At 36.0% G+C, this 16,133-nt stretch overlaps 1 protein-coding gene across 5 annotated transcripts in view; it reads left to right on the top strand.

Moving 5' to 3' along the window:
• LOC123600842 (butyrophilin subfamily 2 member A1-like) overlaps positions 1 to 16,133 on the top strand; it is a 135,432-nt gene that overhangs the window by 16,145 nt on the left and 103,154 nt on the right. For 4 of the 5 annotated variants that reach the window (XM_045483282.1, XM_045483302.1, XM_045483290.1 and 1 more), the window contains exons 2-3: positions 3,219 to 3,566; positions 8,971 to 9,252. In XM_045483282.1, the coding sequence (XP_045339238.1) occupies positions 3,219 to 3,566; positions 8,971 to 9,252 (630 nt within the window). Of the gene's footprint in view, positions 1 to 3,218; positions 3,567 to 8,137; positions 8,307 to 8,970; positions 9,253 to 16,133 lie in introns of those variants that run through there. The other variant, XM_045483295.1, reaches the window with a different exon arrangement.

Raw genomic sequence — 16,133 nt, 5'->3', positions numbered from 1 at the left:
AAAGATAATAACTAGAAAGGAGACATTGCAGGAAACAAAAATTTTTGTGGGAAAAGCAATGAGGTAAAAAAGCAGTGACTTCCACTTAACGAATTTGGATGCCTTTTATTTCTTGTTTCATTTTGTTGTCTGATTGTTGAGGTTAGGACTTCCAATACTATGTTGAAGAAATGTAGTGAGAGTGGACATCCCTATTGGGTTCTGGATCTTAGGGGAAAACCCTCAGTTTTTCCCCATTGAAGATTATATTACCAGTGGCCAATTCATATATAGTTTTTAGTATTTTAAGGAATGTTCTTTCTATCCAGATTTTCTTGAGGTTTTTTTTTTCTTTCACGAAACGATGCTGTATTTTGTCAAATGCTTTCTCTGAATCGATTGACAGGATGTATCACGTTGATTGATTTGCAGATAGTGAACCAACCCTGCAGCCCAGAAATGAGTCCTACCTGATCATGGTGAATAATACTTTCAATATACGGTTGAATTTGATTTGCTAGTATATATTTGAGAATTTTTGCAAATGTTGTGTGAACTCTGTTGTTGCATTTTTGGCTGCTCTATCCCACTGGTCAGTCATCTGCAGGGCACCTCCTTGCTTGTAGTGGTAGAGTGCTTGGGCCTGTAACCAGGTGTGCTGTGATTTGTTTGTTGAAGTAGCTTTGGAGAAAAGGAAAATGGGTGCAAAACCTGATTCTAAAAAGAAAAAATATATATATAAATAAAAGGGGAGAAAAGAATACCAGAGAATTAAAACAAGCAAACAAACAAAACAAAACAAAAAAACAACAACTATAAGGCTAAATCCGAAAAAGAGAGTGGAAAATGAAGAAGAAAGAGAAAAGGTGGAAAAATAAGAGAATAAAAACTGCCAAATCAAATAAATATGCATATGCATATATGCCATATATATATATATATATATATATATATATATATGCCTAAATCATACATGCCTAAATCATATGCCTATATGTGTATATATATATATATATATATATATATATATATATAAAAATCAAAAAGAATCACAAAGAAAAGAACAGAAAAGAAATAGAAAGAAAAAGAAAAAGAAAAAAACAACAACAAAAACAGTTATCAGTTGGTGACTGGAACAGGTGGCTGTGCTCTTCTGGAAGAGGTCCTCTGGTTGGATTAGTGTCAGTCTTGCTCCAGAAGATAGGCAGTTGCCAGGCACAGAAGGGTACGGTTTGGTGTAGGTAGTCCCTCCTACAAGGGATGAAGGGAAGTGGGGCGTGCTGTGCTACTCTACGAAGTCCCAAGGTGTTGGTGATGGGGAGAAAATTGGCAATAACCCAATCTCTCCTCCCCAGACCAGGTGTCTCAAACCATGCTTTTTAGGCAGCCCTCACAGAGTAGTGAGGGAGGTCAGTTTGCCCTGCTCCACAGTTCTCCCATGCCTTTTAGGTGCTTGGCTGGGATTCAGAACCCACAATCTTATGGGAACTGGCACTGCATGGACCCTGTTTTGCGGTAGAGCTACTCTGCCCTGCTGATGAAATGCCTTTGCCTGGCATCTGGCAGGGTCTTTTGTCCTTGGGGAGGCAATAAACCCTCTTCTTGCAATGCTCAAGGAGGGGGACTGTGATTGTCCATTGGGTCTTTGAGATCTGTGCTAGTGCTCTGGTGCCAGCTCCCTTCTCCCCAGAGTGTACACCAGGACTCCCAGCTTCGGTCTGGAGAAAATCATGCACTTTTGAAACCTCTGACTTTCAGCTCCTAAGACTGTTTGCAAAATAGAAACTGACACTCTCCTTATTTCTTATTCCCTAGTCTGTAGTCCAGAGAGGTTTTTCTCATGTGCTAACTTGATGTTGACTTTTTCCAGTTATCTCTTTCTCTCCCTTTTGTCTCTACACAGAAAGGTTCTCCTCCCTTCCTTTGCTGTGCTGTTTTATCTCCTCCAAATCACATATACACACCTCAATCCTGCCAAGCTGTCTTCCTCCAACTGTTGATATCCTTTTGCCATTACAAAGATTGATTCCCTGGGTGTTCCAAGTGACATGATCTCAATACAGCTGTGTTTGAGGGTCAAGGAAAATCCCAGCATTCCTACTTCTCAGCCATCTTAATGCCCTCAAATTTATTTTTTAATGATGTAATTTTCTAGAAAATTTATGTTGTACACAGGATGTCATACTTATGTTTTAAAATGGGAGATATTATAAATATTGTTCTATTTTTTTCTAAACATAATTTTAATAGCTTCATATTGTATTTCATTATTAGTTATATTATGTAGTACATAGTTTATTTTTATTTTTTAATTTTTTTTATTAAAATTTTTTTAACGTTTATTTATTTTTGAGACAGAGAGAGACAGAGCATGAACGGGGGAGGGGCAGAGAGAGAGGGAGACACAGAATCAGAAGCAGGCTCCAGGCTCTGAGCCATCAGCCCAGAGCCCGACGCGGGGCTCGAACTCACGGATCGTGAGATCATGACCTGAGCCGAAGTCGGATGCTTAACAGACTGAGCCACCCAGGTGCCCCTATTTTTAAATTTTTTAACCTTTGTTTATTTTTGAGAGACAGAGAGAGAGTGATCAGGGGAGGGGCAGAGAGAGAGGGAGACATAGAATCTGAAGCAGGCTCCAGGCTCTGAGCTCTCAACACAGAGCCTGACGTGGGGTTCAAACTCATGGAGCATGAGATCATGACCTGAGCTAAAGTCGGATGTTAAACCAACTGAGCCACCCAGGCACCCCATATATAGTACATAATTTAAAGCAAGGAAACATTTGGATGTTACTATTAGCATTCTTAAATAATTCCTTTGTAATTAAATATTTAGTGACAATTTATCATTCACTCGCTCAATTCATTAATCACAGACTCAGTAGTTATTGACCAACTCAATATTCTCATCTGTAAAATGAGAATAATATTCTCTAACACATGTAATTTTTATGACATAAACAATGCGATTTATATAATTTGAATTTCAATCCTAGGAAAAGGGAAAACACAATTAAATTGTTGTTAAGATCATATGATTGTTCTACATTGTCATCATGTCCTGTATTATCCTTTATGCTGACAGTGTATTTGGGCATCTTTATTTTAAATCTGTTCATTAATTAACTACAGCTTGCTATGTTAATTAAACTGATGTAACTTTTTACTGATTAGATGACCACTACCATGCTATCACTGTCTAAGTGATGATTCTCTTGTTTTAAAAATTACTTCCAGGGCAATTTCATGTGATAGGACCAAGAGCACCAGTCATTGCTGTGATTGGGGAGGAGGCTGTGCTGTCCTGTCACCTCAGCCCATCAATGGATGCTCAAGACATGGAGGTGACATGGTACCGAAATGATCTTTCAGCCCTGGTACATCAATATAGGACTTCCCAGGATCATTTGGAGCACCAGATACCAGAGTACCAAGGGAGGACAGAGTTCCTGAAGGACAATATTACCAAAGGGCACGTTGCCCTAAGGATCCACCCCATCCGACCTTCAGATGGAGGGGAGTATGGGTGTTTCTTTGAAAGCTCCACATTCTACAGTGAAGTACGATTTGAAATGTTGGTCACAGGTAAGTCACTGCAATGAAAACTCCTACACAAATTGTATTATTTTTTTCATCAGCAGTCTAAAGTATTGGTGTATATGGATAGAGGTAGCTAAATCTATACAAACACTATGATTGAATGTCAAGAAAGTTAAATATGTAAAACAAATCTAATCAGTGTGCCCCATCATTCTTGGGTAGTAGTGAAAATCTATTTTTATCTTTGTCGACATAATTACTTTTAAGAAAAGAAAGAGTAGGGATTATTGTATGTTCTATCTCAGAAGAACCCCAGAAATGTAACTTTGTCTTCTAAGTCTCAGAAGGACGTAAAAAGAAGCAGAAAATATCTGACCAGTCTGCCATCCAGGCTAGGTTTTCTGCACTTCACTGCTGCCCACTCTGGGAAAAGCCCAGTGAAATGTGGTCTTGCCTATTCTTAATATGACATCATTGTTTATTCAGATCCTGCATAATTTATCCCCTTATATCTCACTCCTGTTCTGTTATTATACACATACACACACACACACACACACACACACACACACACACACACACAATTGTACTGCAAGAGTGAAAGTGTAAGGAAGGACTGTAATTCAACAATACGCTGAGACTGAAACAACATTTTTTCTATAAACAATTTAGGACCTTGCACTGAGCTCAGATGAAGAGTTTTTGCATCATCTCTCTTACAATGGACTTAAGAGAAATGATATTGACCTTTCTCCAAAAGGAAGGAAATTTGCTTTCCTCCAGAACTCCCTGACCTGTGTGCAAATGCCCCTGCCTCCTATTTAGTAACAATTCTTCATATGCATAAGTAACCCTGATTCCGTATTTTTACAATAAAGGGTGTGCTCTTATATAATTCTTCAGATATTAAAGGGGGTAAATTGCAAAGACACTTGCCTGCAAGCTTTAAATACCTCTCTGAGTCAACATTTTTGTAACCAGACACTTTGATCCACACATCCTCTGGTAATGTTTCTGCTGAGTCATGGTAAGAATAGTAACCTCCTTCTGATATTCCTTCCTGAGTTTACAGTATATCTGCTTTTTATGTAAGAATACTGGGGATCCTTGCTGCAAGGGTCTATTGTATGCAAAAGAGTGTAACTCCACTGGAAGCATTTAATCAGAACCTAAGAGGCATGAGACCAATTATATTCATCCATTCATTAATTTTTGCCTTTTGAGCAGGTATCTTTCATTCTATTGTAACTTGTGAGGTATTCCAGTTGTTAGACAACCACTTCTAGAATCCTGCAAACATTTCCTAAAACTTGAATAAACCTTTATCAAGGGCTTTGAATCTGGGAGTCGCTTGCTACTTTGCTACTTCAATAAAAATATGTCATAACTCAGGATCATCTCAATTTTCTTTATCTCTGACTTACTTGTTCTTTGTGCAGAGTAATTCTACCACTAAATAGAAATCACCTTTCCACTATTCTTCCATTTTACCCCAGAGTCTTTAGAAGAATGCATTTCATATCTTGAAGCTCTTGACACAAAATTCTAACATCGTGCTTCTGCTTGATATTTTTTTGAGCTTCAAAAATGGTAATTTGTTGACACAATTTTAGAATCTACATCGCAAACTCCTGTGCCTTGTAGATGAGCTTTTCTGATACAGATTTTCTGATATGATTTTTCCAAGTCATATATGCAAGATAAAATTTATTTCCTACCCAAGGATATATTTTTTAATTAAACTACTATAAACCCTGTGTTAAGCTCTTTAATTTGCATTGTGGACATATATTACAAACAATACCCTTGAATTCTACACATCTTTTTATGAAGTCCAGAAGCCCTCAAGCCATCCAAAGAAATTTGTTTTCCCTTCTCTTTTTCCTGTGGGAGGTAGAAATATCTGGATTTTATATTCCAACCAAGTCCAATATTTGTAGATATAACCTTTCACATTTGAAATTAATGAAAAAAAGATGTACTTCTAAATTCTTAAGAAATTGTATCACCTTGTGGCCTATTATAATATAAACTTGTATATAAATATTGACATAATAAGTGATCACAAATATATTTGAAGAATCTAGACTTTCCCCCCAAAATGTCTTTGTGCTCCCTAATTGTAGGTGAGCTGCTTTTTTTTGCAACATTTTGTTGATCATAATGGGACCCATCTCATCTTTGAACCTGCTATCCTAATTCATGATACATCAGAAAAATAAAGTGCTACGTTGATTCAGTGCTCTTACTGCCTCCAGATGAATTATCCATGACCTTCTGTACTTCTTCCTAGGATGGATCCTTTTACATTCAGTCCCGTAACTACTGCAATGTAGTGTCTAGTGCTGTGTAGCATTATAGTTTTCATTTGTGCCAGATTTTTATACCAAGCCCTTGATTTTCTCTAGCTGAATAACTCATATTTTCCTGTGATTTGCTTAGACACTGTGACTTATGGCATGGATTTCTTTAATCTGTCTCTCCTTCCTGGAGGAGTGACATTTTCCCCAGTGTCAGTAATCACTTTGTGATAAAAATGCAGTCTCTGCAGGCAAATCCATAGTACTGTACCCTCTTCTAGAGAAAAGATTCTTCTATGCCTTGAGTCAAAACAACCAACTCATTCCCTTTGTTGTTTCAATATCCAGGAGGTTGTAGTGAACAAGAACCCCTACATTAAATTCTACTTACAATCAATAAGCATCACTGTCTTCTACTATCAAGCTAGTTTGACACTTGTAGGGTACAGGTAAGCAGATCCATCAGTTAATAATTACTATCAAAACCACAAGAATAGGTTGCAAACTTAACCAAAATATTTTCTAAAAGATAAGAAATAAAATTGAAAGCCCTTATATTAGGTAACATAATCATATGGTCTCATAATGGTGAAAACCATAGGTTTTCTCTCCCTGTCGTGGTCATAAGATAATAAAAAATACCAGACTCTCTAAATAGGTAAAAAATGTTTTAAAGTCAGCTTGTGCTATGTCAGAAACTATGTAGGCCTCAACTATGCCAGTTAGAAACCCACGATGGTAGGAGAACAATGGTGACCTGGTTTCCTCTCCTGCTGACAATCTTTTCTCCACTTTGACTCCTCTGTCTTGACTTGATCATTCATAAGAGAACATTAATGGCTAAGACAACACTTGGAATACATGTTTCAAGCCTGTGAAATTATCCATACCCACCACCCCTAATTTCCACTCCTATTTTTAATTGATGCTGGACTCAGACGTTGTTCTACCCTTAACCCCCACATTTAATAAGGCAAACAGAATGATGTAATTCGAAGTACAACTTTACTCTTCTCTCTCCAGAAAATCAGAATCAAATTAAGCATTTATTGTGTTTCTACAAAGACCTGCTAAATATAATCTTGTTTTTATAAACTACCCATCCTCAACCACATTTCCCTCCAACCCCTAGCAAGTAGTCTGAATACAAGAAATACAATGGGATGATGGCCTTTCAATTGGAAGGATCCCAGCAAGGAAAAACATCTTTTCTTTGTACTCTTAGTTAATTAACTCTTTAAGAAGAATAATATTTATTCAATACAACCCCGTAAGCACTTTATATGAAGGAATTTGTAGACCATTCATATGAGTTGAGACTCTCTTAATCCTGGTTTTACAAAACAAGAATGGAAGCACAGAGAGATTGAGTCGTTAGACATATTGGTTCAGTTGTGCCAGCTAGTACAAGTGTAACTCTTTGACTCTATAGCTTATCCTCACAACTATTCTCCTCTACTGATTTTCAAAGCCACTGTATTCTAAAAATTCCATGTATGAGTACCAGCACTGGATGGTACCATAGTGCCAGCTAAGTCATCACTGGTTTGAAACACTATATGCTAGTCACCTCATGGTACTTCTTCAGGGTATGGCCATCCATGCAATATCATATGACATTAGATAATTCCTTCATCAACTTCACAGAAGGACTGTCAAAAATCAACAAAAATTGGATGGCCCAAAAACAATAGAAATTTTCACAATTCTGGAGGCCAGAGTCCACAATCAAAGCGTCATCAGGGTTATCGTCCCAGGGAATAATATAAGGAAAATACTTCCTTGCCTCTTCCAGTTTCTTGCGGTGCTAGGCATTTCTTGGATTTGATAGGATCTTTCCCATCTCTGCCTCCATCTTCACAGGGACCTTTCCCCTGTGTTTCTGTTTCCAAATTTCTTTCTGTTTACATAGGCCACAATCATTTTGGATTAGAACCCTCCTATTCCCGTATAATTTCATCTTTACTAATACATGTACAGAATGGTTTCCAAATAAACGCATAGATTTTGAAGTTTAGGGGTTTAACATATCTATCAGAAGACAAAATTAAACCCAAATCAAACCCAAAACCCAAAATTAAACCCAAGTTGTATCCCAGGAAATTTGATTCTTTGTTTTGTTATAGACTGCATTGGTTATTGTACATAATACTGTACAATGCTACACTACTATACAATGAACTTCAACACATAGTAGATTAAACCAGTTTCTATTCTTCTGAGTTATAGGAAGAAAGGATCTAGAACCGGAAGAGTGAGTATAAACCGTGAAATTCACGTATTTCTCTTATATTGATGTTTTTTTTCCATATCCAGAAAATTGACTTTTGACAATGACCCAAAGCCATTCTACTCCAGCCCTTGAGAGAGAGAAAGAATGAAGGAAAAAGTATATCTCCTTCCTTTGAGGGAAATATTCTAGAAGGCACACACATCATCTCCCTTTTAAAACACTTACACCAGCATATCAAGGCTACTCCTAAATGTAAGTGGGAGTTAGAACATGCAGTTGTAACATGAACTGGCATATGTATAATTAAAACACTATTCCCCAAATTGTTCTATCCAAAATGGTAGCTACTAGCTGCATGTGGTATTTGAATTTACATTTGCTTATATAAATTTAATTGATTAAAATAAGAAATCCATTTTCTAACAATATTTCAGGTTCTCTGTAGCCACCTATAGCTAGTTTGTTTGGACTACATTGATGTTGATAGCATTTCCAAACTTAAAGGAAGTTCTTATTAAAAATAGCTTCTTTAGAATTAGAGATTAAAACATATTTGTAAAATGACTACCAATTTGCTATAGAAAACCACAAACTGTTGTGTTCCTTTAAATTTGGAGGCTGCAAATGAAATCATAGAGTGTTTGTCTACTCAACTTTAAGAATCATCAGATAAAATACTAGGTAATGTTTCAAATGCGAGGGAGGAAAAGAAAAGAATACAGACATGTTTTGTATGTGGGTACTTTTAAAATGTTGATACAGCTGATTTTTTTTCTCTAAAGTTCTTCGCAGTTATTTTTCTAACTCCTGTTTTATAAATAAGAAAACTGAGTTTCATAGAAGTTAATTAAAATGTAAACTGGCAAGAAAACTTTTGGAGATACATACTTTCTCTGTCTCTCTTTGGCTCTCCTAGTCTCAGGTATGGCTCCTCATATTCACATTGAGCCTGGCAATAACAGAGACATTAAGATGACCTGCATATCCACTGGGTGGTTTCCAGAGCCTGAGATACAATGGAAGGACCCTCAAGGATTGCACTTGGCACCAGCCTCTGAGACAAAGAGAAGAGAAGAAAATGGACTGTTTCATATGGAATCATCTATCATAATGGATAGAAGTTCAAGAACAGAAGTATCTTGTGTTATAAGGAACCTAATACTCAGTGTGGAGAAGGTGGTGCTTGTCTCCATGGCAGGTCAGTTTCCTCCAAAGTTGATATATTGAGATATCACTGCTGATCAGGAAGGTCTTAATGGCAAAGACCTATGACTGACAGACCTAGAAGGATATTCTAGTTTATCCATTTCTAACTCTTAATGTGGAGAAGTTGGAAAAAGTCACATTTTGTCTTGTTTTGTATTTCTTATTTCAATATAAATGTCATTGTGCTACTTCATGAAAATGAATACCTGAGTGCACAAAAGTATTCAAAAGGTAATAATGTCTTTGTGGAATCTTTTGAAGTTGCTCCTAAGCTTCACCTAATCCTATTGCCTAGGGAAAGCCTGTTTTAACAATTTGGTGTTTTCTCCCATCTTTCAAATTGGATTTGTATCCTGGCAGTGCCATTTAGCAGCATCATGATCTTGGGCAAGTATTGACCTTCTTGTGCTCAGTTCCCATCAGTTAAATTGGGATAATTATGGTGTCTACCTCATAAAATTAATATCACAGGTAGAGAAGAGCTCAGACATTCCAATAACTACTGAAAGTGATTGTTCAAAGAAATAGTTTGCCCACATGATCTCCCCCAACTTCTTGGATATGCAAATGTCCTTATTTGAAGTATTGCAGCTTGTCAACAACAGTCTTTAGTTCTTGTCCTTTCTTATCTCTCCAGCTTCATCTTTCATCCCTCTCTTTCTTTGTCTCCAAATCTTTCTACCCCTCATTAATTCTTTAAACATATTCTTGTAATACCTCATGTAGCCTGTTATTGACACATTTCTTCTATTTTCTTATAACTAAGAGTTTTCTAAAGTCCCTCAATATTTAATCTTAACCTCTCAGGAAGCTATCTTCAATCTATTCTGTGTTAAGTTCCCTCTTTACTCACACATAATTTTGATTATATGTCACTATTTCCCAGAAATAATATAAACTCCTGATGACATTATATGTATTTTTAAATATCCCCATTACTAAAAAAAATACCAAGCCACAATATATATTTTTTCTATAGTGGATAAACATTTGTATGACCTTTTATCAATAAGTAAAGTGTCATTTCTATCGTGCTTTAGTTTGGGAAGTCACATTGGTTTAAGATAATTAGAATAAGAACTTGAGGTTGAAAATTTGAAGGAAGCAAACACATATACCAAAATAGAGATAAAATATATATACAAACACTTACATATATGTTTTAGATCATCAATTAAAAATTACACAGTCATTTTGGAGCACCTGAGTGGCTAGGTCAGTACCTCTTTTGAAATAACAATATTAAATAGAAAACTATCAGGAGAGCCTGGCTGGTTCAGTCAGTTACATGTCTGACTTCAGCTGAGGTCATGATCTCACAGTTTGTGAGTTTGAGCCTCACATCAGGCTCTGTGCTGACAGCTCAGAGCCTGGAGCCTTCCTCAGATTCTGTGTGTCCCTCTCTCTCTGCCCCTCCCCAATTCGTACTCTGTGTCTCGCTGTCTCAAAAATAAATAAAACATTTAAAAATTAAAAAAAAAATAGAAAATTATCAAAAACAAGAGTTATTTTTACTGATTTCAGTTGCTAGCTGACAGATATCTCACAAGAAATGGTGAATTGAAATAATATCTGTCTCTAGAACCTAGACCATGAATCCCATTTGGTTTATCATCCAAGGTATCACAGTTTCTCCTTGTGCTTGTCACTCCTCAGAATGTTGCCAATCTCACATATATATGCTTATGTAGAAAATAAATGGATAGAAAGGACACATGGTAGGGTGTCTGGGTGGCTCAGTCAGTTCAGCATCTGACTTCAGCACATGTCATGAGACCCCAAATCACGGTTCAGGCCCCACATCAGGCTCTGTGGTGACAGCTCAGAGCCTGGAGCCTTTTTTAGATTCTGTGTGTCCCTCTCCCTCTGCCCCTCCTCTGTTCATGCTCTTTCTCCCTCTCTCTCAAAAAATAAACATTTAAAAAGTTTAAAGAAAGGATACATGGCAAAGTCAGTGTGGGGATCTGTAGGACAAAAAGAGGAGAAAATGATGAAAATAAATATTGTATTTGAAGATTTTTATTTATTATAAGAGAATTATTTGTCACAAGTATAGTAATGTTAATGTGTGTTTTTTTTAAATATGATTTATTGTCATGATAGCTAACATACAGTGCATACAATGTGCTCTTGGTTTCAGGAGTAGATTCCCATGATTCATCTCTTGCATACAACACCCAGTGCTCATCCCAACAAGTATCCCCTCTCAATGCCCATCACCTATTTCCCCTTCTCCCCTGCAACCACATCAACCCTCAGTGTTCTTTATATTTAAGAGACTCTTATGGTTTGCCTCCCTCTCTGTTTGAAACTATATTTTTCCTCCCTTCCCCTATGGTCTTTAGTTATGTTTCTCAAATTCCATATATGAATGGAAACATATAATATCTGTCTTTCTCAGACTGACTTATTTCACTTTACATAATTACCACCAGTTCCATCCATGTTGTAACAAATGGCAGGATTTCATTCTTTCTCATTTCCAATAGTATCCCATTGTATATATAATGCACATCTTTATCCATTCATCAGTTGATGGACATTTGGACTCTTTCCATTATTTGGCAATTGTTGATAGTGTTATAAACATTGGAGTACATGTGCCCCTATGGATCAGACATTTTGTATCCTTTGGATAAATTCTTAGTAGTGCTATTACTCAGTCGTAGGGTAACTCTACTTTTAATTTTTTGAGGAACCTCCACACTATTTTCCAGAGCAGCTGCACAAGATTTCATTCCCCCCAACAGTGTAAGAGGGTTCCTGTTTCTCTACATCCTTGCCAATATCTTTTGATACTGAGTTCTTAATTTTAGCCAATCTAACCAGTATGAGGTGGTTTCTCAGTGTGGTTTTTATTTATATTTTGCTGATGATGAGAGATTTTGCCCATCTTTTCATGTTTCTGTTGGTCATCTGGATGACTTCCTAGGAAAAGTGTATATTCATGTCTTCTGCCTATTACTTCACTGGATTATTTGTTTTTGTGGGTGTTGAGTTTGGTAAATTCTTTATAGCTTTTGGGGTACTAAACCCTTATTTAATATGTCATTTGCAAATATCTTCTCCCATTCCATCAGTTTCCTTTTAGTTTCTTGATTGTTTCCTTTGCAGGAAAGAAGCTTTTTATCTTGATGAGGTCCCAATAGCTAATTTTTGCTTTTAATTCCCTTGCCTTCAGAGACGTGCTGAGCAAGAAGTTTCTGCAACTGAGGTTGAAGTGATTGTTGTCTGCTTTCTTCTCTGGGGTTTTGATGTTTTCCTGTCTCACATTTAGGTCTTTCATCCATTTTGAGTTTATTTTTGTGTATGGTATATAAAAGTGGTCCAGTTTCATTCTTCTGCATATTGCTGTCCAATTCTTCCAGCACCATTTGCTAAAGAGACTGTCTTTTTTTTCCACTGGATATTCTTTCCTGATTTATCAAAGTTTAGTTGGCCATAAATCTGTGGGTACAATACTGGGTTCTCTATTTTATTCCATTGGTCTATGTGTCTGCTTTTGTGCCAATACCATACTGTCTTGATAATTTCAGTTTTGGAGTAGAGGCTAAAGTATGGAATTGTGGTGCCTCCCACTTGTTTTCCTTTTTCAACATTACTTTGGCTAGTCAGAATCTTTTCTGGTTCCATACAAATTTTAGAATTGTTTGTTCTAGCTCTGAGAAGAATGCAGGTGCAATTCTAATTGGGATTGCATTGAATGTGTAGATTAATTTGGGTAGTATTGATATTTTAACAATATTTGTTCTTCCAATTCATGAGCATGGAATGTTTTTCCATTTATTTGTGTCTTCTTTAATTTACTTCATAAGTTTTTTTTTTTTTTTTTTTAATGGTTTTCAGCATACAGCCGTTTTACTTCTTAGGTTAGGTTTATTCCTAGGTATTGTATGGTTCTTGGTGCAATGGTGAATGGGATCAATTTCTTGATTTTTCTTTATATTGCCTCACCATTGATTTACAGAAATTCAAACATTTTCTGCATATTTATTTTATACCTTGTGACTTTGCTAAATTCCTGTATCAGTTCTAACAGATTATTGGTAGAGTCAGGTTTTTCATGTAGAGTATCATGTCATCTGAGAAAAGTGACCGTTTGACTTCTTCTTTGACAATTTGGATGCCTTTTATTTCATTTTGTTGTCTCATTGCTGAGGCTAGGACTTCCAACACTATGCTAAACAACAGTGGTGAGAGTGCACATCCTTGTCTTGTTCCTAACCTCAGGGGAAAGCTCTCAGTTTTTACAAATTGAGGATGATATTAGCTGTAGGCTTTTCCTATATGGCTTTTATGAAGTTAAGGTATGTTTCTTCTATCCTGACTTTCCTGAGTGTTTTTATTAAGAAAGGACGCTGTAAACAAAAAGGATGAAATCTTGCAATTTGCAACAATGTGGATGGAACTAGAGAGTATTATGCTAAGTGAAATAAGTCACCTAGAGAAAGAAAAATATCATATGACCTCAATCATATGAGGAATTTAAGATACAAAACAGATGGACATAAGGAAAAAGAACCAAAAAAGAATATAAAAACAAGGAGGGAGGCAAAACATAAGAGACTTTTAAATACAGATAACAAACTGAGAGTTGCTGAGGGGCTGTGGGTGGGTGAATAACCTAAATAGGTAAGAGACATTAAGGAAGATACTTTTTGGAATGAGCCCTGAGTGTTATACCTAAGGGATGAATCACTGCAATCTACTCCTGAAAACATTATTGCACTATATGCTAACTAACATGGATGTAAGTTAAAAATAAATAAATTAATTAATAATGATTAATTAATTAATAAAACCCTTTTTGGGAAAAAAGGGTGCTCTATTTTCTCAGATATTTTTTTCTGTGTCTATTGACAGGATCATATGTTTTTTATCTTTTCTTCTATCATATTGTTTTCTTGTATCATATTGTTGATTTCTGAATATTGAACCAGCCCTGCAGCCAAGGAATGAATCCCAATTGATCATGGTGAATAATTGTTTTAATATACTGTTGAATTCAATTTTTAGGTATCTTGTTGAGAATGTTTGCATCCATTTTTATCAGGGATATTGGCCTATAATTCTCATTTTTGGTATGGTCTGTCTGATTTGGGAATCAAGGTAATGCTGACTTTATAGAATGAGTTTGGAAGCTTTCCTTCCATTTATATTTTTTGAACCAGGTTTATAAGAATAAGTATTAACTTTAATGTCTGGCAGAGTTCTCCTCGAAAACCATCTGGACAGGACTCTAATTTGTTGGGAGATTTTTGATAAATGATTCAATTTTTTCACTGGTTTTGGATATGTTATAATTGTCTATTTCTTCCCATTTGAGTGTTGGTAGTGTGTGGGTATCCTGTTTGTCCAGTTTGTTGGCATATAATTTTGCCTACTATTCTCTAATAATTGTTTGTATTTATTTGGTGTTAATTGTGATCTCTCCTATTTCATTCATGATTTTAACTATTTGAGTTCTCTCTCTTTTCTGTTTGAGAAGTCTGGCTAGAGTTTATCAATTTTGTTTTTTCTTTAAAAAACCCAGCTCTTAGATTAATTGATTTCTTTTTCTTTTTCTTTCTTTTTTTCTTTTTTTTCATCCTGTATTGTTTATATCTGCAATAATATTTATTACTTCTATTCTTTTCTGGCTTTAGGGATTCTTTTTTTTCTGCTTCTAGTTCCTTTAGGTGTGCTGTTAGATTTTGTATTTGGGATTTTTCTTGTTTCTTGAGATAGGACAGATTGCAATGTATTTTCCTCTTGGGACTGCCTTTGCTCCATCCTAAACAGTTTGGACTGTTGTGTTTTCATTTTCATTTGTTTCCATATATATTTTTTAAAAAATTCTTCTTTAATTGCCTGGTTGACCCATTAGTTCTTTAGTAGGATGTTTGCTATCCTCCATGCATTTGGAGGTTTTCCAAATTTTTCCTGTGGTTGATTTCAGGTTTCATAGTGGTATGCTCTGAAAGCATGGGTGGTATGATCTCAATTCTTCTATATTTATTTAGAGCTGTTTTGTGCCGCAGTATGTGATCCATCTCAGAGAATATTCCATGTGCACTCAAAAGGAATGTTTTATTCTGCTGCTTTTGGATGAAAAGTTCTGAATATATCTGTCAAGTCCATGTGGTCCAGTGTATCATTCAAGGCCACTGTTTTTTATAGATTTTCTGCCTAGATGATCTCCCATTGCTCTAAGTGGAGTATTAAAGCCCCCTGAAATTAATGTTTTCTTATCAATAAGGTTCCTTCTATTTGTGATTATTTTAGTTATATATTTGGATTTAATCAAGTTGGGGGCATAAACATTTACAATTGTTAGCTCCTCTTGATGGGTAGACTCTGTAATTATGATAATACCCTTCTTTATCTCTTGTTACAGCCTTTAATTTAAAATCTAGTTTGTCTGACATAACTATGGCTGCTACAGATTTGTTTTGACTTCCAGTAGCATAATAGATAGTTCTCTATCCCCTCATTTTCAATCTTAAACTGTTCTCAGGTCTAAAATTGATCTCTTGTAGACCACATATAGATGGATCCTGGTTTTTTATCCATTCTAATAGTCCATGCCTTTTTATTGGAGCATTTATTGCATTTACATTCAGTTATTATTGGAAGACTGGTATTTAGTGTCATTGTGTTATCTGTAAGTTTCATGCTTGTGATGACATCTCTGCTCATTTGTAGCATTGTAGCATTCCACTCACAGAGTTCCCCTTAGGATCTCTTACAGGGCTGGTTCAGTGGTCATGAACTCCTTCAACTTTGTTTGCCTGGGAAAGCATTTATCTCTCCTATTCTGAATGAAAGCCTTGCTGGATAAATGACTCTTGGCTGCATATTTTTCCTATTTACCACATTGAATTTTCCTGCCAT

This window comes from Leopardus geoffroyi, chromosome A1 (assembly GCF_018350155.1).
Source record: "Leopardus geoffroyi isolate Oge1 chromosome A1, O.geoffroyi_Oge1_pat1.0, whole genome shotgun sequence".
Lineage (NCBI taxonomy): Eukaryota > Metazoa > Chordata > Mammalia > Carnivora > Felidae > Leopardus > Leopardus geoffroyi.
This window is presented reverse-complemented; position numbering and strand designations above follow the sequence as displayed.